The following is a 23,848-nucleotide window of genomic DNA, read 5'->3' as shown; positions in this document are numbered from 1 at the left end:
CAGGCAAGACGCCGAAGTGCTACCAACATACTATGCACAGGCGTTAAATTGACAAACTATCTGAACTTTTTTAGGCTGTTTTCAATAATTTGTAAGACTATATTAATGCTGATTAGTGTGTTAAATACAACACGTAAATATAAGACAGAACTGAAAGAAGAAACACTAATTGGTGTGAACTGTACCAATAAAAATGAATTTCAACTTATCGAGATAACATAACTGTTTTAGTAAGACAAAGAACCCCGGATCGTTACGAATTAGCAAAATATTATCCGCATTCGGCCGCGAAATGGTCTGTGTCAACGTTCAGACCAGTCATACTGGATTACCGTTGCTGACCTACCACGAAAGTGTGCAAATTTAGCAATGCGTGAAGATTCATAACGAAATTCAGTTAAAAATCGTTCAGTGCTACACTCAAGTCAATTCCATTATTGACAGAAGCGGAAAAAGTAGGCAGTAACATGTATGAAATTTTACAAGAGTGTCATATTGACATGCACAGGGCGCCAGTACAGAATAAAGGTAGCGATAAAACGTATTGGGGGCGCGAGAATTTCTTAAAATTGCTTTACTGATATTCTACCTGCCTCCATCGAGATTAGAACCGAAAACAAACCAGACCTTCCTTTTACTACGCTAGCAGACAACCCAGGCAAACAGTCCTCTATTATTACCCCAGACATGAATAAGCCGGCAATTTCGCAATGAAAATGGTAAAATGATCTGCAGATTCTGTTGCGTAGAGCTTTCTGGGCTCAAAAACATGAATTTCCTTCCTTTATGTCACCGCTTATGTGACAGTCATTCAGGATGTTTATCGAAATAACAAAATACTGTTATTAGAGGGTAAATTTAGTAAGATAATTCTGCACCACCTCAGGAAATAAACGGCTACATAGCTTCCAAACATATTCTACACTAGTTTCCAATTCTCCACTAGACTCGCCACAGCCGGACAACGTTCATTAGCCTAAGTGTTTCTTAAGCTAGCTAGCAATGGGAATGTTTGCACCTCTAAAACGCGTAGCATTAATACTGGAATGTGAATTACCGCGTGTATAGGCAAATGGATTCTGTTTGCATTCCTGTAAACGTGATTTGGATCGAAAGCGTAGCTACGATTAATATGCAGATGTATCGACTACAACTAGAACATTTCGAATAAAGAGTAGGGGGTGTTATTTATTCAGCCCTCATCTTCAGTAGCTGTCGTAGCTGTTTTCATTGTTAGGATTTCGTCACCTAAACCGGTAAAAACGGAACCCTACAAGTCTCACTTTCTTGAGCGTCTATCGGTCTACCCAACCGTTAAAACCCGTTTACCTCCAGAACGGGTGGACATAATAAGCGGAAATGTATTACACTTCTTGCGGTAACCGGTCCCTTGGTGGTGTAAAAAAGTGAGCTATGTCAACGCATCTAAAGATATGGCCGTTCATGTAAAGAAAATTTACGCGAAAGGTCAAAAAATGGCTTCAAGAACTATGCGACCAAACTGCTTATGTCATCAGCCCCTAGAGCTAGAACTACTTAAACCTAGCTAGCCTAAGGACATCACAGACATCTATGCCTGCGACTGAAGTAGCCGTGCGGTTCGTGACTGAAGCGCCTGGACACGCTCGGCCACAGCACCCGGCGGAACCCTATTCACCTCATGTATAATGATAATATATGCTGTCTAGTGAGGATGAACTGTATTCGCCAGCAACTCAGATCGTTTGGTCACGGAACTTTTACGAAGCTACATTCAAACTTTGTTCGACGTCGTCTGCAATATCCATTTATAAACACCCTAGGAACGTCGTATGCGATATCCACTTCTGAAGACGCTGGCAGATACTGCAGTACCATAACAAGTAGGTAAGAATTTATTGTTATTGGTCCATGCAGCACACTTTATTTCAATATCAATTTAACGCGCCTAGGTGCTCGTATATGGCTGAAACTAATGAACAAAAAGTAAATAAACAGCAAGCAACTTCAATGTTCAAATCAAATGAAAGTCACATGTCGCAATTACAACATAATTTCGTTGTTACATCTACGTGACTACATCAACAAGATTTCTTTGCAATCCAGACTTACGTGCCTGGTAGAAGGTTTCGACTATTTCTCTACCGTCCCACTCATTAACAGTGTGCGGAAAAAAGGACCACTTAAATCTTTTCTTGCGAGCCTTGAATTACATTATTGCTATGGTTTCTTCCTGTGTAAGTTCCCGAGGAAATAATGTTTTGGGATTCAGAACAGATGTTGGTAATTGAAATTTCGTGACAAGATCTTGCAGCAACGAAAAACGCTTTTGTTTTCATGAATGTTACCCCAACTCGATTATCAAATCTGGGACCCTCTCTCCCCTATTTCGTGACATTACAGATCGTGCTACCGTTCCTTGGACGTTTTTGCGTGCACAGTCAATCACGTCTGTCAAGGATATTATAGCAGTGGACGGACAAACGTAGTGTAGGCAGTGTTTTCAGTTGGCCTGTTGCGTATTCTTAGTGTGCGACCAATAAAACGCAGTCATTCGTTTCCCTTCCCCGCAAAAGTATGTTTTCGATCGTTCCAGTTTGAGTTTTACTGGGTACTGAGATGAACTGACAGTGCTTCGACTTGTTTTGTCATGTAACCGAAAGTTAATTATTGTTATTGGATGCAGCTTTCGTGTTTAATGTATTCCTCATTCAACGGAGTACACTTCTCCTACACCACATAGAACTGTTTCAAAGTATTAAATTGTTACTGATGTTACCAAGTTGCCGTTTTGAAACAAAGGAAAATATTATAGGGAAATGTAGCAACTAAGAAGCGGAGTATCCAAATAAATAAACATTTCCGGTTTAAGAAGTTGCAGTAGGTCTACTACACAGTAACGTAAATTAGGAGCAAAGTCCATTAGTAGATCGTTATCAGGAAAATCAGCCCTCATAATGCAAAGTGCCACTACAAGAAAGAAAGTTTCCAAACATGTCAATGAGTAGTCGAGGAAAGTGGACGCATTCTATCTACTGAATCCCAACGCACGCCACTTATGAGGGGACACGCCAAGTGTCATACCCCGATCTTGCTGAAACTTCACTCAGTGAAAGAGGGGACAAAATAAGCGAACACGTGTCTCGGCTTATCTGCTTACACTCTACCGCATCTGAGAAAACGACGGTCAAAGTTTTCAGTGTGCTGTTGCTATAGTGTAGATACCTCTTAGCGGGTAAGGATTCAACTGAAGCGGTGGCTCTGCGGCTTAAGGATTCAACTGAAGCGGTGGCTCTGCGGCTACCATAGCGACTTCGGAACTTTGCACTCCGAGTTCAAAACCTGGCCCCCCCCTCCTCACTCTCTGAATTATCTACGAATGTTTATTCCAATTTATGTTGAAACACTGTTGTCGTTATTCGTCAGTTAATTTACTGTGTAAAGAAATAAGTTAAAAAGGGAACACATAGTGCGTAGTGGGACGATCACTCTGTTGTAGAAATAATTCAGAAGCTGAGATCGCTTAAATACTGTTTACTGGATAACAGGTTTCAACACACTAAAGGTGCCATCATCGGATACGAATGTAGATTAACATTTATAAACCATTTGGATATAACGATACATGAGGCAGACCAGATGATTTTAGATCAGCTTGTCTCATTCGTTTATTATTATTTTAATTCATTAATTACCCATAAAGTTAATTGACGAATAATGACAACATTATTTCAACATAAATTAGAAAAAAACATTCGTAGATAATTCTGATAGAGAGGCAGGAAAAAATAATAATAAAAAGACCCAATATGGTCTCGAACACGGGAATCAAAGTTAAGCAGGAACCGACGGTAGCCACTGAGCCACCGCTTCAATTGCGTTCTCGGCTGCAGAAGGTATATACACTATAGCTAGAGCGCGTTGATAACTTTGACCGTCGTTTTCTTGGAAACAGTCGAGTGTCTGCAGATAAGTCGAAACACATGTTCGCTTATTTTGTCCTCTCCTTCACTGAGCAAAGTTTCCGGACAATCAGCCTATGACACCTGGCGAGTTCCCCTCGTTAGTCGAGTCGCTTCTTACGCCCGGCGAGAATTATGTATGCCTCAGAGTAAACTGCGCCACTTGGAAACACGGCGAGCGAGGATAAACACGTTTTCCTTTTTATAAGGCAACCTTCTACAGCTAAAATTCACGAAGTGTTCTACAGGTTGCCTCATATATTTCATAAATGTTTCTTGCTTTAGGCCTGCTGCATATGCAAAACGTAAACATTTCATTTCATGTAATATTTATCAGGATAAGACATGAGAAAAATTACAGATTCTAAGTTGCTCCACTATGTAATGACACAGGTACGGGCTTGCGACCTCTCGTTTATGCCATCGATTTCCGTGTTACACATACTTGGCCACTGTGTTGTGGCTGCCGTCGTGGGGGAGGCAGTCTATTTCCTACTAGCGCTGTTTCCGCAGCAGATATTAACCACGACGAATCATTCAGTCAACGCTAAATGGCCCATCTGGCTGAGGAAGACAAGGGCGGTATAATAGCACTCCATGCAGAGGGATCTTCAAATGGCTATATAGCAAGAACTATGGGTCTACCCAAGTCAACGGTAGCCAGGTGGATCAGACGAAAGGAAGAGAGTGGTAACCTGAATGGGAGGCCTCATGGCAGTCGCCGCAAAACAGCAGCAGCTCAGGATCAGCAGATACGCCGTTTCAGTGAGAACCACCCATTTGTCAACGCACGACAAATTCAGCAAACTTTGGGTCTTAATGTTAGCAGTAAGACTGTCACTCGTCATCTAAGGGAAGGTGGACTGAGAGCAAGAAGCGCTGCTGTGAAAGAGACATTGACTGTTTCCCACAGAGAAGCTCGCCTTGCTTTTGCTGCTGAAAATGTCGACAAACCTCTCCAGTTTTGGAGGCGAGTGATTTTCATGGACGAAAAAGTTTTCTCTATGGCATCAACCGGAAAAGTACTTGTTTACCGACCTAAAGGTGCTAGGTATAATCGAAAATATATTACAGTTGCCGAAGGAGTGGCAGGGAGTCGGTAACGGCATGGGCATGGATATCGGCCGAAGGGTGTGGGCTCCTGTGGGAAGTGGAAGGAAGATTCAATGCGCGCAATCACATATCACTTCTGGAGAACGTGATGTTGCCTTCTGTGACAGCAAGATTTGGCGATGATCAGATCATGTTCCAACAAGAATGCTCGCCTATTCATATGGCACGTGTGGTTAAGAGGTGGTTCGACGACCATAGTAATATTACTGTAATGGAATGGCCACCTAAAGGAGCTGACATGAATCCCATTGAGAATATTTGGGCAGAAATGGTCAGAGTAATACGAGAAAAGGGGCAGTCACCGTCGACTCGCCGACAGCTTTCTGATATGATTCATGACGCTTGGAATGAGTTACTTGAATCTCCTAGTTATGTGGCTCGAGTTGTGGGCTCAATGCCCAACAGACTTCAGAATTGGTAGCCTAAAACACACTTTTGGATTTATCAGATGTAAAATATTATGTTCACACTACTCTTTCCTCGAGTTTACGTCTTTTGGTGGGGTTCAGCCTTCCATTTCTTCTTAGGAAGTTAACGATAAAGGCATCATAACACGTCACCAGTAACAGTACTGCATAGGAATGCTCGATGAGTGACCTGATGACATTCAATAATAGTCACTCCGTTGATTTTTGTTGTTTCGAATTAGAGCATGCAGTACTCCTACACCAGACGTCTGAACTTTGGCTGTTGAATGCAAATGTCGCATGATGGTTAAATGGTAATCTATCACATATATCAGTAGTCGAGACTCCCTTAATGTGGAAAATCATTCATGTCAGAACGATCTTTGTTGAAACACGAATATCTTTTTCTGGCGTATTTTTACCAAAAGCACTCGCTCAAACACAGTTCAAATCTTTCTAGCGGCCTCCTCTGCATTCACTCCTCTCTTACACCAAAAGTAAACGTTGCGTTTCAGGTGTTACACCTTTTTCCACTTGCGACTCAATTTTACAATGCTTAACTGTAGTTCATGATTTTCAAGTATGCAAAATCCAGTGCTTAACTGAAAGATGATACCTAGAACTTCAAATTAGAAAATGACAGTTGATACATACGCTGACAACGTGGCGCCGCGTTCACATGGGCGGCACCGGATTTCAGGCGGCGGGTGGCGTCTGGCCGGTGGCCGGTAGCTGCTGCAGCGCGAGGAAACGCTCGAGCGTAAGCTGTTATGATCGCAGCCCTGCCACGAGCTATCCTGAGGAGTTGTTTCTGGAATACTTGTTATTGTTGGTGGGTAGAATGTTAAGCGAATTATCTTCGATGCTCAATCAGACTCATAACTTAAGACCCAAATGTGGTGAAAAAAAAAATAGTTGGACTCGAACAGGCGACCATAAGCTTAGAAAGCATGACGATTACCATCTTTTTTTTGTGTTCATCATTGATCATTGTGTTTGGTCGTTGCGGACGTCGCAAGACGTCCTGTTCAAGTTCGGTGGTTGATCCTTCCACTCAGTTTTTTTATTATAGAGGCCAACCGGCTCTCTGACCGAACACGCTGAGCTACCGTGCCGGCTAGCACTAGACCACGGGCTCACACAATCCGAGAACATCTCGGAAGTAGACAACACTTCCTCCTAACACTTCCGCATCTTACAGTGTTGCCAGATTGTGCAGATGGCCGGTCAGTTTTATTGCCCACGTTAAGTGAATAGACTCAGACTTAGTATCTGTGGCGGCCGGCCGGCGGTCAGTTTTTATGTCTAAAACTGTATGCCAATGTGTTTCAATCATATATCTGTGTGGCGCTAAAGTGTGGTTATGGATAATACGTATGCTCAGATTGCGAATCTAACATCATAAGTAAAGAGAGGGAAATGAATTATGCGTCCTTCGTCTTCCGTAACATCAAATATATTTTAGTTATTCCATCTTAAATGAACTGCGCAGAAAATCGTTCACCAGAAGTAAATAACTTGTTAGCAACATCAGATGATATTAACAACTTGCCGGCGCGGGTTAGCCGTGCTTTCAACGGCATCATATCGCGGATCGCACGGCTGCTTGCGCCGTCAGTTCGAATCCTTCCCCGGGCATGGATGTGTGTTAGGTTAGGTTGGTTTAAGTAGTTCTAGGTCTAGGGGCTGATGACATAAGCAGTTTGGTCGCATAGTTCTTGGAGCCATTTTTTGACTTTTCACATAAATTTTCTTTACATAAACGGCTGTATCTTTAGACTGCGTTGACACAGAAGCTCACTTTTTTACACCACCAAGGGTCCGGTTACCGCAAGAAGTGCGATATATTTCCGCTTATTATGTCCACCCGTTCTGGAGGTAAACAGGTTTTAAGGATTGGGTAGACCAATAGACGGTCAAGAAAGTGAGACTAGTAGGGATCCGTTTTTACCGGTTTAGGTGATGAAATCCTAACAACGAAAACAGCTACGACAGCTCCTGAAGATGGGGGCTGCATAAATAACACCCCCTACTCTTTATTCGAAATGTTGTGGTTGTAGTCGATACATCAGCATATTAATCGTAGCTACGCTTTCGATCCAAATCACGTTTACAGGAAAGCAAATAGAATCCATTTGCCTATACACGTGGTAATTCACATTCCAGTATTAATGCTACGCGTTTTAGAAGTGCAAACATTCCCATTGCTAGCTAGCTTAAGAAACACTTAGGCTAATGAACGTTGTCCGGCTGTGGCGAGTCTAGTGGAGAATTGGAAACAGTGTAGAATATGTTTGGAAGCTATGTAGCCGTTTATTTCCTGAGGTGGTGCAGAATTATCTTACTAAATTTACCCTCTAATAACAGTATTTTGTTATTTCGATAAACATCCTGAATGACTGTCACATAAGCGGTGACATAAAGGAAGAAAATTCATGTTTTTGAGCCCAGAAAGCCCTACGCAACAGAATCTGCAGATCATTTTACCATTTTCATTGCGAAATTGCCGGCTTATTCATGTCTGGGGTAATAATAGAGGACTGTTTGCCTGGGTTGTCTGCTAGCGTAGTAAAAGGAAGGTCTGGTTTGTTTTCGGTTCTAATCTCGATGGAGGCAGGTAGAATATCAGTAAAGCAATTTTAAGAAATTCTCGCGCCCCCAATACGTTTTATCGCTACCTTTATTCTGTACTGGCGCCCTGTGCATGTCAATATGACACTCTTGTAAAATTTCATGCATGTTACTGCCTACTTTTTCCGCTTCTGTCAATAATGGAATTGACTTGAGTGTGGCACTGAACGATTTTTAACTGAATTTCGTTATGAATCTTCACGCATTGCTAAATTTGCACACTTTCGTGGTAGGTCAGCAACGGTAATCCAGTATGACTGGTCTGAACGTTGACACAGACCATTTCGCGGCCGAATGCGGATAATATTTTGCTAATTCGTAACGATCCGGGGTTCTTTGTCTTACTAAAACAGTTATGTTATCTCGATAAGTTGAAATTCATTTTTATTGGTACAGTTCACACCAATTAGTGTTTCTTCTTTCAGTTCTGTCTTATATTTACGTGTTGTATTTAACACACTAATCAGCATTAATATAGTCTTACAAATTATTGAAAACAGCCTAAAAAAGTTCAGATAGTTTGTCAATTTAACGCCTGTGCATAGTATGTTGGTAGCACTTCGTCGCCTTGCCTGTTATGCTGTGTAGCAGACTTTAAAGCTGTGCGGATCAGCATAACTAAAAGGCGAGGGGTCTCGCTCGTTTTGTCAAAGACTGTACCTTCTCTAACAATAAACGTAAGTTTCAGTAAACATTGACTGGATGTTGGCATTCATTTCAGTGAAATTTATGCTCTGGATTAGTGTAATCTTTCAAAACTGTGATTTTGAATGTACAGTTTTTTTTTCTATTTTCTCTCCAGTTAACGACTTTTCTATGCATTTGATTTATGTTCCTAATTCTGTATCAAAATTAATATAACAATGAAATGTATCAGTATTGACAGTATAATGTAATTGGATAGATAAAATCTACTCACCAAGTGATGGTAGGAGAAAACACCCCCCCCCCCCCCCCCCCCCCCCCCCCACACACACACACACACACACACACACGCACAAAAGATTTACCTTACGCAAGCTTTCGGAGTAGATGGCTCCTTCTTCCAGCAGAAGAGTTGAAGGGGAAGGAAGAGGGGTGAAGGAAAGGAACTAGAGAGGTTTAGGAAAGGGGTATAGTTTGGAAAAGTCACTCCAGAAGTCTGGGTCAGAGTAGACTTACCGGACGGGATGAGAAGGAAAGACTGATTGTAGGAGACTGCATCAGACAAGATTTGGAAACCTGAGAGCTTAGCGGTGGAAGACAGAGTAATATGCAAGACATAGATTACTGCTAAAAAATCGTACATGATTTAACAAGAGTGCAAACCTAAGTGCATTGTATGTAACCAGAGGTGGGGGAGGAGGGCCGGTGAAAAATACACCGGTCAGAAAATGAAAGATGTACAAAACTAAAATGATGTGAAGAAAGTAGTAGTTACACTGAAGAAATGCTGAGGTGAAAGGAATTAACATAAATTAAGACCAGGTGGGTGGCGAGAACCAAGGACGTGTTATAGTGCTAGTTCCTACCTGCAGAGTTCTGAGAAACTGGTGTCTGTGGGAAGAATCCAGGTGGTGCGTGTGGTGAAACAGGCACTGAGGTCACAACTGTCATGTTCCCCCTAGGGAGGCTCATTGATCTTTGGCGCGTTCGTGCTTGGATACCACGGGGCTCCTGCCTTTGCAGCATCTTTTCCCTTCTGTGCTGCATGTCTATCCTCTTGATACTCTTTTTCCCCTTCCTTGGGGAACATGTCTGGGATGTTTTTGGAAATGTGTTGTACACATTCAGTATGTGATATGAGAACAGTCTGTCCACTGTTTTTTGTTCCTATTTTCTCTTCCTCCGTTCCCATTCTCCTAAAATTCCTCCACTTCAGCCTTTCAGGGTCCTCTTTTTCTTCTTCCTCCCTGTGCGCTCCTGAAGGCCAGCCCAAGCATCTGATACGTAAAAGGTGGCTGGGTAACGTGTAATTACTAGCCCCAGGTTGACAGGTAGGTTTCGCACGTATCTCCTGTTACAGGATAGGCCCAGGGAGGGTTGATTCCCTGTGCTGCTGCCTTCCCAAATTGTCGATTGGTACCTCGGTCAGGTGTTGGGAGGTGTGATCTGAGGTGTGAACAATTGCCTAAGATGGTGTGACCCCTTCTCCCAGAATGAGGCTAAAAATTCAAAGATACTCCCAGCTGCATCATGGTTCCTCGTGTTTCACATACTTAAGACGGTCAGTTCTTTACTACTGTAAATCCATTTATATTTCAGAAAGGTGTTAATGCAATTGCTGGCCCTGTGAAATCCTGCTCTCGTTTATAAAACGGCACTTTGCTTTTTGAGGATACTTCTGATTCTCAAGCACGACTTCCAACAATTTGCAGCTTCGCTCCTCCCATGGTTATCCTGTTTATGTCGAAGCCCATTGAACACATGATATTATTTACGCTATGCTGCTCGATGATCTGCCCAAGGCAGAAATCCAAACCTAACTCTCTGGTCAGGGTGTCATTGCAGTCCACCACGTGATAAAAAAAGGTAGAGGCATCATAAATGCCCACATGCACTCTTTTTTTCTCTCCTTTGATATAGTGGTGCTTCCGTCAAAGATCAAAGCAGGCTAGGAAGTTATCACCATCTGACTGTACATTCCAAACCCAATGCACTGCTACCAGTATCATTATTACAACCACACTCGAATGTCCTGTCGACTTCCTGCCAAATGTGTAAGCTGTGGTAGGGATGCTCGGGAGGGCGATTGTCTGCTCCTCCTCCCAACTGTATCAACGGCAGTGGTGACCATGCAGCTGGCTCTCAAGATTTTCCCATGTATCTCAATGAGTGGGCTCTTCAAGAGTTCCAGATGAAGGAAAAGGGGCCTTCCTTACCTAGACACTCGCAAGTTGTTGGCTAGTCAGAAACCCTCCATTCTACTATCTGGCACTTTCAGTACTGTTCTTGCTATATCTCGCTCCACAAAGAACATGACCACGCAGACATGCAATCTTAAATTCAGCACTGTGGTTGTGAAATAACCCCGTGTCATGGTAGCTTTTCTGTCTCCGCCTCCAGCTGTGCAATGGGCCACCAAACTTTCACCTCATGGGATGAAATCACCTGCTACACAGCCCGCAGGCTGGAAAGAACAAAAGGAATTCTCCCATGAAGATTTCCTACGTCCCTTCAGCCAACGAACACCTGAGTCTTCTGCTGCCAACAGGAAAGCTCCAAGAAGTCAAACAAAGGCAAATTGTCTTCTCCTTTACCGATCAGATATACTCGTCGATAGTGTCGCTACGTGATACCCTCACCTAACCTACCTCTTTGTCACCTCACTGAACTGGATACTCCAGCCTCTGCATACTGTAGTAGTGAGTCTTCGAAGCCTGACACTTGCCAGCCACCAATGTGACTCCCCTACATTTCTTCACCTCTTTCCCTTTCATCGTTATGACCCTCCTCCAATGGAACATTCTCGGCCTTCGATCCAACAAAGAGGATTTACAGCTGCTCTTAGAATCTCAGCATCCACTTGTTCTCTGCCTCCAGGAAACAAAATTGCATTCTCACGACCACTTTGAGCTCCCGTATTTCTTTCTGGTCCACTTTCACCTTCCCTCCTGAGAAAGGCATTCCATCTTGTGTGGAAGTCATGCTGCTCATCCAGAATTGTGTTCATAGTCAACTCATCTCCCTGACTACCAGGCTTCAAGCTCTTGCAGTCCATATTTTTCTTCCTCACTTGACCTTTTCCCTTTGTAGTGTTAACATGCTATGTCATTTGGTGTCACAGGGCAGACTTCCTCCAGCTTATTGGGCAACTCCCTTGCCCCTTTCTGCTGCTCGGTAACTTTAAACTGCACCATCCCCTTTGGGGTTCTTCCAGAACCTGTCAGAGAGGTGCTCTCTTGGCTGACCTTCTCAATCAGCATAACTTCATCTGCCATAACACAGGAATACCCACATTCCTTTCAGACTCCATGCAGACCTATTCCCATTTGGACCTCTCCTTCTGCACTGCCCAGATTGCCCAACATCTTGAGTGGTCCGTTCACTCTGACATGTAACCTGGTGACCATTTCCTGTGTGCTATCCAATTTCTAACTCCTACCCCACCTACATGGACAACCAAATGGCTGCTTTCTAAGGCTGACTGGAGGCTTTACTCCTCCCTGGCAACCTTTGACAAACAAAATTTCCCCAGTTGTGATGACCAGGTAGCATACCTCACAAACGTTATCCTTACCACCGTGGAATGTTCCTTTACTCACACTTCCTCTTTACTGTGCCGTGTCTCTTGATCCTTGGTTGACTGAGGTATTCTGCAGCAAAATTCTTGTGTGGAGACGTGCTCTCCATGTTTTTAACAGTCATCCTACAATGGACATCAGTATTCATTACAAACAGTTGCATGTGCATTGTTGCACATTCTTCGGGTTAGCTGGATTTTGTTTACTAGTTTTTTTTTTTTTTATATAACAGTTCCAGTCCCTATCCCACCATGTGAGCCAATCTCAAATGGCTGTATGGGACTAAGGCCTATTCCCCATTTTCCAGCCTGACAGTAGCAGATGATGTCACAGTGGACCCTACTTCTATCCCAAACACATTGGGCTGCTATTTTGTGGTGATTTCGAGCTCCACCCACTATCACTCTGCCTTCCTTCATCGGAAATGAGTGGAGATGGCTCGGGCAATACCATTCTCTTCTCAGAATCAGGAGTGCTACAACACCACCCTTACTTTGAGGGAGCTAGGTCATGCTCTCATTTCGTCCCAATCCTCCATCCCAGGGCCGGAGGATGTTCACATTGAGATGTTGCAGAATCTTTCTCTTGTGGGCAAGCACTTTCTCCTTCATATATGAAATTGCATCTGAGCAGAGGGCACGTTCCCCAGATGCTGGCATGAAGCCACTGTCATACCCTAAGCGCAGCAAGGACAAATACCTTCCTTTTAGGTATTGCCCCATTTCTCTTACCAGCGGTGTTTGCAAAGTGATAGAATGTATGATTCATGCCTGGCTGGTATGGTGGCTCGAGTCTCACAATTTACTGACCTCATCACTTTGCCAACCCATGTCATGTATGGTTTTCTGCAGAAATAACAGACTGTAGCTGTGTTTCTCGATTTGGAGAAAGCCTACAACACCTGCTGGAGGACTGGTATCCTCCATGCTGTCTACACGGGGGTTTCTGTGGCAACATGCCCCATTTCCTTCAGGAATTTTTGAAAGATTGAGTTTTCAAGGTTCTTATTGGTTCTGCCTTGTTGAACACCTTTAACCAGGAAAATGATTTGCTTCAGGGCTCCGTCCTGAGCATCATTCTGTTTGCTATCGCCATTAACCATATAATGGTCTGTCCCCCGCCGGGCATCTCCAGTTGCCTTTTCGTTGACGGTTTTGTGATCTGTTGCAGTTCTCCAGTAACTTGTATCCTTGAGTGGCGTCTCCAGCGATGTCTTGATTGTCTTTTCTCATGGAGAAATGACAATGGTTTTTGTTTTTCCACTGGCAATACTGTTTCTATGAATTTCTGGCAGTGCAATTGGTTTCTTCCACCCTCTTTACATCTTGGGTCTGTTGCTCTTCATTTTGTTGTAACTACGAAATTCCTGGGGCTTATGCTCAATAGAAAACTTTCTTGGTCCTCCCACGTATCTTATATGGCTCCCTGCTGTACGCAGTCCCTCATTGCCCTTCATGTCCTGAACGGTACTTCCTGGGGAGTGGATCAGACCACCCTTGTCCGTTTTTATTAGTCCCTTGTCCATTTGAAACAAGACTATGGATGTTTCGTTTATGCCTCATCCCTTTTATGCTGTCTCAATACTATCCACTATTGTGTCATCCATTTGACCACTGGCACCGTTTACACTAGCTCAGTTGAGTGTCTGTATGCTGAAGCTGCCAAACTACCACTGTCATACTGTGTATCTATGTGTGCCACTTGTTTGCCATGCCTTGCCACCCACACTATGCATCCTTCTTTGATGACACCTTTGATCTCCAGTATGGGATGCATCCCCTCTTCTGTTACCTCCTGGAGTTTGCTTTCGGCTTATGCTCCAACAGCTTAACTTCTTGCTGCCTGCCACTTTCTCAATGGGTGTGAACCCTTCACCACCTTGGCTTTATAGTACCTTTGTGTATGCCGACAGCTCTCGGACTGACTGTGGTGTCGGGTGTGCCTTTGTCATTGGCCCCGACAATTTTCGGAATTGTCTCCCAGAACACTGCCCAGTATTTACCGTTGAGCTCTTCACCCTGTATCAGGCCATGTAGTATGTCTGGTGACACAGGCTTTCAGTTGCATCATCTGCTATGGCTCTCTCAATCCCCTTCAGAGCCTCAATATGCTGTACACTGTCCATCCCTTAGTGAACGGGTCCAGGAAAGTTGACACTTGCTCACTCATAATGCAGCCACTGTGATGTTTATGTGGGTCCCGGGTCACGTTTGTCTGATGGGAAGCAAGGCCACTGATGCTACTGCCAAGGGTACAGTCCTCGTACCTCGTCCAGCTAGTTCTTCCATTCCCTCAATGATCTCTGTGTTGCCATCTGTTAGCAGGTGGTGTCACTTTGGCATCAACACTGGTCCTCACTTCATGGGAACAAGCTCTGGGGAATTACACCTGCCCCTTTAGCTTGGATGACCTCCTCTTGCCTCAAGATCAGATAGGTAGTGTATTGAGCACTGTCTTTTTAGCTATCGCCATTTGTTAAGCGGTGCTCCCCCACTTTTGCTCATTGCCCTCAACCTCTAGCGGATTGCCTTTTCTGACGGAATGCCCCCTTTTTAACAACTTACATTCTCATTTATCTTTGCCGTCTGAGTTATCAGCCATTTTAGCAAACAACATGTGGGCCGTCGACCACGTTTTACTTTTTATCCATTGTAGCAATATACCAAAGGACATTTAATCTTTAGTTCAGGATCTCCGTTTCTCTATGGACTATTTTATGGACCTTTCTCCAAGTCTCTGTTCTTAGCTGTCTTTTCTTCTGTCAGTTGGGTTTAACGTGTAGTTGTTTTTAACTTATTTTTTGTCTTCGTGTTCTATGGTTCTGACATGGACATGTGTGGACCTAGTTCTTTTTTGCACTCTAAGCAAAACAAAACCGAACAAACAGTTATGTTGTCGAGCATACTCTGCAGCAGGATACTGAGTGCTGCCGGTATACACACTGTGCCTGTGCCCATTCATCCTGACCGACAACTGGGTGGCAATCATGCTGATGTAAAAGGCCTAATATTGTTTACACAACGGCTGGTGTATGATGTGTTGTTTCACAAGTGGCTCTCCTTTCGATAATATATGTTTCGCCAGTTACAGTGCTGGTGTAGGTGGTAGTAGGAGAGTGCATAGGGCAAGTCTTGCAGCGGGTTTGGTTACAGGGGTAGGAACCATAGGGTAGGGAGATCGGTGCAGAAGGAGCGTAGGGTCTGACAAGGATATTGGGAAGTTAGGGAGGGCAATGAAAAGCTATTCTAGGTGGGCAAATTCTCAAACTGAATGGATCTCATGTTAGGCATGATTTTAGGAAGTCATGGCCTTGTTGAAATAGCTGATTAATACGTTCACGGCTAGGATAATACTGAGTGACTAGTGTTGTGCTCCAAAGTTGTTTTTTGGACGGACCAGCAGCACCAGGGTTGGATGTGATGGCCCAGGAAATCTGCTTTTGAACTAGAGTGGTGGGGTACTTATGTCCAGTGAAGACTGAGGTGAGAATGATGATGTATTCCTGTAAAGAGTCTGCATCCGAACAAATAAGTTTGCCTTGAATGCCAAGGGTGTAAGGGAGGGAACGTTTGACATGGAAAGAATGGCAACTGTCAAAATGTAAGTGCTGTTGTTTGTTAGTATGTTTAATGTGAACAGAAGTCTGTAGCTTGCCTTGGGTGAGGATGAGATGAACATTAATGAAAATAGCATGGGATTAGGAATAGAACCATGTGAAATTAGGTGGTGTTTAGAGACTCCAGGAATTTTAATAGGTCAACCTCGGCACGAGTTCATACGCATCCACACGTGTGTGTGTGTGTGTGTGTGTGTGTGTGTGTGTGTGCTGCCGTCACATGGTGAGTAGATTTTTATCTATCCATTTACATTATAGTTTTATGAAGGTTATATTTTAATATTATATTATTTTTCAGTGCAATTTACAAAGACATCCAGACTGCAGCAATCTGAAACAATGGAAAGGAGGAACAGTCAAGATAGATCCACTTGCACTAGTTCAAGCTATAGAAAGATACTTGGTTGTTAGAGGCTATGGTAGACTGAAAGATAAAGATTCTGGAGAGTCAGATGATGACAACAGTGAAGAGGATATTGACGATACATTGGTATGTAAGATGTTTGTATGGTTTTACGTTTTCTGAACATAAAGGGAGGGGGGGGGGGGGGGGGCGGGCAATAAAGGTACAGGTAAAGGGCAGGTGTAGTTTTGAGCTAAGTTTCAAAGTGGAGGTGAGGAAAAAAATTTGGGGGAGAGGGAGGAGACAAAAGTGTAGCCGTGCATACTCAAAACTTAATAGAAAGTTTGAAGTGAGTAACCATATATAATTATACCAGATAGCTTTATTGCACATGGACAAATGTCTTATAGTTTGTTTAGTCCCATTACAATATGGGCTGTGCAGGGTTTTTGAAATTGGTATGAGCTACGCTAAACTTCTAAGCTGTAACAGTTCTTTCTGCAGTTTTTTACCGTGGCTATTTTCTCCAGAAACATAGCAACAATAATTAACTAAACTATAATAAAAATACTCAGCACAGGTGGGTATTGCATAACTGAAATTTTGTTATTTGTCAGATATTTGCAAAATGTTAATCCAATTGTGGGGGTTCAATCCTCGGTCATGTCCATGATTTTTTGTCACTTATCACGTCTTTCCCATACGGCAATGATTTGTATTAAGAACATTTCCAAAGTTGCACCATTGTTCAGAGTCTATATAAAACAATAGGCCCTCATGTAAATAATGGAGCCAGTCAGTTCAAAGGTCGGAGGAAAGACTGTCATACTACCTCCCAATAAGTCCATGCCTAGTAAAGCAGTGTGATGTGGGGAGTGGCAGACCAGGAAATAGTAACTAAACAGTTTTAATGGGCATTCAGTGTAAGGGAGAGTGGTGGAAAAGTGGTAAGATACGGGGCTCCATTTATCAGGTGAAAAAAAGGATTGTGCAGAATTTCCTACCTCTTCACTCTTCTGGTTTGTTGGACATAGGCAAGAGAGAACTTGAGTTTTTGTTGAGTGAGTGACTTATTTCACAAGTACTTTAGATTCACATAAAAGTAAAATTTATAAAGAGGTGTGAACAAACTAAAACATGAATGTATTTGTTCTTTTAAAATTGTTTTCCGTACATTAGACTCCTGTATGTGTTTTCACAGTTCACGTTGAAACTAAATGTCTTATCTAGTAATGGCTTCCATGTCTTCTCATCTTGACTGTAAATGTGTTAATGAATCCTGTTTCCCATCTCTATTTGTAAAGATAATCTTTACAAATATAATTGCATTTTTTTTTCCTAGATTGTATTCACTCTGGTAATAAAATGTTACTTCCTGTCAAATTTCAGGCTGCTGTCGTCATTAGCCAAGGTAGTGCGAGGCATCGTTTGCAATTCATGATTGGAGATCAGGTTTTACCATATAACATGACTGTGTATCAAGCTGTTAGGCAATTTAGTTCAGTTGGAAATGATCAGTCAGAGACTGACACAGACAATGAAGCTCCACTTGGCAACTCGGGTGTGTGGGTTCAGACACACACTATTTATTACAAGTAAGTGATGACATTACTATTTTTCCTTTGTTGTAATTCGTACTAACATTATATATCTAAAAACAAAGATGATGTGACTTACCAAACGAAAGCGCTGGCAGGTCGATACACACAAACAAACACAAACATACACACAAAATTCTAGCTTTTGCAACCAACGGTTGCTTCGTCAGGAAAGAGGGAAGAAGAGGGAAAGATGAAAGGATGTGGGTTTTAAGGGGGAGGGTAAGAAGTCATCCCAATCCCGGGAGCAGAAAGACTTACCTTAGGGGGAAAAAAGGACGGGTATACTCTCTCTCTCTCTCTCTCTCTCTCACTCACACACACACACACACACACACACACACACACACACACACACACACACACACAGGGCTATTACAAATGACTGAAGCGATTTCATAAATTCACTGTAGCTCCATTCATTGACATATGGTCACGACACACTACAGATACGTAGAAAAACTCATAAAGTTTTGTTCGGCTGAAGCCGCACTTCAGGTTTTTGCCGCCAGAGCGCTCGAGAGCGCAGTGAGACAAAATGGCGACAGGAGCCGAGAAAGTGTATGTCGTGCTTGAAATGCACTCACATCAGTTAGTCATAACAGTGCAACGACACTTCAGGACGAAGTTAAACAAAGATCCACCAACTGCTAACTCCATTCGGCGATGGTATGCTCAGTTTAAAGCTTCTGGATGCCTCTGTAAGGGAAAATCAACGGGTCGGCCTGCAGTGAACGAAGAAACGGTTGAACGCGTGCGGGCAAGTTTCACGCGTAGCCCGCGGAAGTCGACGAATAAAGCAAGCATGGAGCTAAACGTATCACAGCCGACGGTTTGGGAAATCTTACGGAAAAGGCTAAAGCAGAAGCCTTACCGTTTACAATTGCTACAAGCCCTGACACCCGATGACAAAGTCAAACGCTTTGAATTTTCGGCGCGGTTTCAACAGCTCATGGAAGGGGATGCGTTCAATGCGATACTTGTTTTCAGTGATGAAGCAACTTTTTTTCTTAATGGTGAAGTGAACAGACACAATGTGCGAATCTGGGTGGTAGAGAATCCTCACGCATTCGTGCAGCAAATTCCCAATTCACCAAAAGTTAACGTGTTTTGTGCAATCTCACGGTTTAAAGATTACGGCCCCTTTTTCTTCTGCGAAAAAAACGTTACAGGACACGTGTATCTGGACATGCTGGAAAATTGGCTCATGCCACAACTGGAGACCGACAGTGCTGACTTCATGTTTCAACTGGATGGTGCTCCACTGCACTTCCATCATGATGTTCGGCATTTCTTAAACAGGAGATTGGAAAACAGATGGATTGGTCGTGGTGGAGATCGTGATCAGCAATTCATGTCATGGCCTCCACGCTCTCCCGACTTAACCCCATGCGATTTCTTTCTGTGGGGTTATGTGAAAGATTCAGTGTTTAAACCTCCTCTACCAAGAAACGTGCCAGAACTGCGAGCTTGCATCAACGATGCTTTCAAACTCATTGATGGGGACATGCTGCGCCGAGTGTGGGAGGAACTTGATTATCAGCTTGATGTCTGCCGAATCACTAAAGGGGCACATATCAAACATTTGTGAATGCCTAAAAACACTTTTTGAGTTTTTGTATGTGTGTGCAAAGCATTGTGAAAAATCTCAAATAATAAAGTTATTGTAGAGCTGTGAAATCGCTTCAATCATTTGTAATAACCCTGTACAGACACAAGCAGACGTATTCAAAGACACAGAGTTTGGGCAGAGATGGACTGAAGACCACCACCACCTGAACTTCGTAAAAGAAGCAGAAACTGTAATGTTGCATAACATTGTTTCTTCAAGAAACAATTCAAATATAAAGCTTTTTGAACAGACGTACAAAAACAGTGGTAACGTTCTACCTGGCCAGTTGCAGTACTAATCGCACACTCTGTGCTTAGGCTTACTATCCAACCCAGGACATTTTTTGAAATTACTTAAAAGTTTAAACAGTTTATATAAATGTTAAACTTTGATTATATAGTTGTATTTTTCACTAGACATTTCTTTCTGAACTGATTTGTGTACAATATGGGCTGAAAAACTATTTCCTGAAATAGGTCTATCTAAATTACATTGTATTTTCTGAACACAGTTTCCGTCCCATTTCTCTTCACATGACCTAAATTACTGTTGGTGTTATCAGTAGTATAACGAACCAAATATTCTTGAAGTTTTCATTTTCTCACAAAATGAAAAAGATACAGAGTCAAAATTTGAGCAAGTTCTTGCCTGACACAGCATCGAAATTTAAAAAGTTCAACTTTATTTCTGTCCTTCAGACTGAAATGTCTTACAATTGGATCAAATTAAACATCTCTGTTTGAGCAGTCCATCATAACTGTTACATAAATCATGTTTTCCAAAAAAAAAAGACTCTAAAGATCTAACAGTGTTCAGAAAGGATAGATTAAACACAATTGGTGGTAGAGTATTTATTGCTGTCAGAAGTAGTTTGCCTCGTAGTGAAATTCAAGTAGATAGTTCCTGCGAAATAGTATGGGTAGAGGTTATACTTGATAATCGAACTAAACTGTTAAGTGGGTCATTTTACCAATCCCCCGACTAAGAAGATATAGTTGCTGAACAGTTCAAAGAAAAGTTGAGTCTCATTTCAAATAGGTATCCCACTCATACAATTATAGTCAGTGATGACTTTAATCTACCCTTGATATGCTGGAAAAAGTATACGTTTAAAGTCGGCGGCAGATGTAAAACGTCATCCGAAATTGTACTGAATGCTTTCTCAGAAAATTATTTTGAACAATTAATTCATGAGCCCACTCGAAACGTAAATGGTTGCAAAAGCATACTCGACCTCTTAGCAACAAATAATCCGGGACAAATGGTGAGTATCGTGACGAATATAGGGATTAGCGACCACAAGACAGTAGCTGCTAGGCTGAATACCATAACTCCTACAACTACCAAAAAGAACGCAAAGTATATCTATTTAAAAAAGCTGATAAAAATGCTCTTAACGCCTTTTTAAGAGAGTCTTCATTCCTTCTGATCTGATCATGTAAGTGTAGAAAAGTTGTGGAGTGGTTTCAAATAGATAGGATCGACAGCAATTGAGAGGTATGTACCACATAAATTAATTAGTGGTGGTACTGATCCTTTGATTCACAAAATGGGTCAGATTGCTGTTGCAGAAGCAGCGAATAAAGCATGCCAAATTTAAAAGAACGCAAAATCGCCAAGACTGGCAAAGTTTTGCAGATATTTGAAATATAGTGCCTACTTCAATGAGAGATGCTTTCAGTAATTTTCACAACGAAACTCTGTCTCGAAATCTGGCAGAAAACCCAGAGAGATTCTGGTCATATATAAAGCACCCCAGTGGCAAGACTCAATCAATACCTTCACTTTGCGATAACGGTGAAGTCACTGATGACAGTGCCACTAAAGCCGAGTTATTAAACATGATTTTTCGAAACTCCTTCACCAAAGAAGATGAAGTAAATATTCCTGAATTCCAATCAAGAACAACTGCCAAGATGAGAAACACAGAAATAGATATCCTAGGTCTCGTAAAGCAGCTTAAATCACTTAATAAAATCAAGGCTTCTGGTCCAGATTGTATACCAGTCAGGTCCTCTCAGAGTACGCTGATACAATAGCTCCATATTTAGCAATTATATACAACTGCTCACTCACAGAAAGATCCATATCTAAAGACTAGAAAATTGCTCAAGTCACACAAATACCCTAAAAGGGAAGTAGGAGTAATCTATTGAGTTACAGGCCCATATCACTAACGTCAGTTTGCAGTAGGGTTTTGGAACATATACTGTATTCGAACATTATGAAGTACCTCGAAGAAAACGATTTATTGACACGTAATCGGCACAGATTCGAATAATATCGTTCCAGCAAAACACAACTAGCTCTTTATACTCGTGAAGTAATGAGTGCTATCGACAGGGGATGTCAAATTGATTTCATATTTTTAGATTTCTAGAAGGCTTTAGACACTGTTGCTTACAAGCAGTCTTCTAACCAAACTGCATGCCTATGGAATATTGGCTCAGTTGTGCAACTGGATTCGTGATTTCCTGTCAGAAAGGTCACAGTTCGTAGTAATAGACAGAAAATCATAGAGTGAAACAGAAATAATATCCGGTATTCCCCAAGGAAGTGTTACGGGTCCTCTATTGTTCCTGATCTATATTAATGACATAGGAGACAATCTGAGTAGTCGTCTTAGATTGTTTGCAGATGATGCTGTCATTTACCGTCTTGTAAAGTCATCAGATGACCAAAACAAACTGCAAAATGATTTAGACAAGATATCTGTATGGTGCGAAAAGTAGCAATTGACCCTGAATAAAGAAAAGTGTAAAATTATTCACATGAGTACTAAAAGAAATCCGCTAAATTTCGATAACGCGATAAGTCACACAAATCTGAAGGCTGTAAATTCAACTAAATACTTAGGGATTACAATTGCAAATACCCTAAATTGGAACGATCACGTAGATAATGTTGTGGGTAGAGCCAACCAAAGACTGCGATTCATTGGCAGAACACTTAGAAGGTGAATCAGGTCTACCAAAGAGACTGCTTACACCACACTTGTCCGCCCTATTCTAGAGTATTGCTGTGTGGTGTGGGAACCGCATCAGGTGGGACTGACGGATGTCATTGAGAAAGTACAAAGAAGGGCTGCTGATTAGTACCACAGACATGATACATGAATTTGGAGTGGCAATCATTAAAACAAAGGCGTTTTTTTGTTGTGAGAGGATCTTCTCATGAAATTTCAATCACCAGTTTTCTCCTCCAGTTTCGAAAACATTCTATTGGCACACACCTACTTAGGGCTCGCACAGAAAAATTTAAGTGCTTGTTTTTCCTGCACGCCGTTAGAGAGTGGAACAGTGGAGAGGCAGCTTGAAGGGGGTTCATTGTACCCTCTGCCAGGCACTTCATTGTGAATAGCAGAGTAATCATGCAGATGTAGATGTAGAGATACACTTCACTTTTCAGCACTAGTGCATAACAGCTGTCATGTTGGATGCTGTAGCTCTGGCAGGTTGATGAATAAGTGTTTATCTGTGTATTTGACACCTTTTTGTACTGGTTTTAACCCTGTAAGTATATCTAGTTGTTGTTTTTGGTCTTAGGATTATATTTGTGTTTCCTGTTACCTTTTTTTTTAGAAAACAGGAACATTGGTAATATCGAAGGACAGTAGTATTATCATAGGAAATTGGTGACTGTAAGCACACCAGAAAAGACTTTCACCCCAGCAGACGATATGCTAGTACCACGTACCATCACCTCAAGTCTTGATAATCACCTCCTTCTGTTAAGAAAGATGTTGATTCGCCCCTTGTACCAAATAGTTGCAGATACCAGGTGATCAAAAAGTCAGTACAAATTTGAAAACTGAATAAATCACGGAATAATGTAGATTGAGAGGTACAAATTGACACACTTGCTTGGAATGGCATGGCGTTTTATTAGAACAAAAAAAATTACAAAAGTTCAAAAAATGTCCAACAGATGACGCTTCATCTGATCAGAATAGCAATAATTAGCATAACAAAGTAAGACAAAGCAAAGATAATGTTCTTTACAGGAAATGCTCAATATATCCACCATCATCCCTCAACAATAGCTGTAGTCGAGGAATAATGTGAACAGCACTGTAAAGCATGTCCAGAGTTATGGTGAGGCATTGGCGTCAGATGTTGTCTTTCAGCATCCCTAGAGATGTCGGCCGATCACGGTACACTTGCGACTTCCGGTAACCCCAGAGCCAATAATCGCACAGACTGGGGTCTGCGGACCTGGGAGGCCAAGCGTGACGAAAGTGGCAGCTGAGCACATGATCACCCCCAAATGACGCGTACAAGAGATGTTTCATGCGTCTAGCAATATGGGGTGGAGCGCCATCCTGCATAAACATCGTACGTTCCAGCAAGTGTTTATCATCCAGG

General features: G+C 42.3%; 1 protein-coding gene across 4 annotated transcripts in view; it reads left to right on the top strand.

The window, feature by feature from the left end:
* The window catches only part of LOC126457254 (E3 ubiquitin-protein ligase TRIP12), a 233,130-nt gene that overhangs the window by 165,102 nt on the left and 44,180 nt on the right, over positions 1–23,848 (top strand). For all 4 annotated transcript variants that reach the window (XM_050093414.1, XM_050093412.1, XM_050093415.1 and 1 more), the window contains exons 24-25: positions 16,230–16,421; positions 17,664–17,869. In XM_050093414.1, coding sequence (XP_049949371.1) covers positions 16,230–16,421; positions 17,664–17,869 — 398 coding nt within the window. The remainder of the gene's footprint in view (positions 1–16,229; positions 16,422–17,663; positions 17,870–23,848) is intronic.

This window comes from Schistocerca serialis, chromosome 2 (genome assembly GCF_023864345.2).
Source record: "Schistocerca serialis cubense isolate TAMUIC-IGC-003099 chromosome 2, iqSchSeri2.2, whole genome shotgun sequence".
Lineage (NCBI taxonomy): Eukaryota > Metazoa > Arthropoda > Insecta > Orthoptera > Acrididae > Schistocerca > Schistocerca serialis.
Note: the sequence above shows the minus strand (reverse complement) of the source record. Positions and strands in the feature narration are given on the sequence as shown.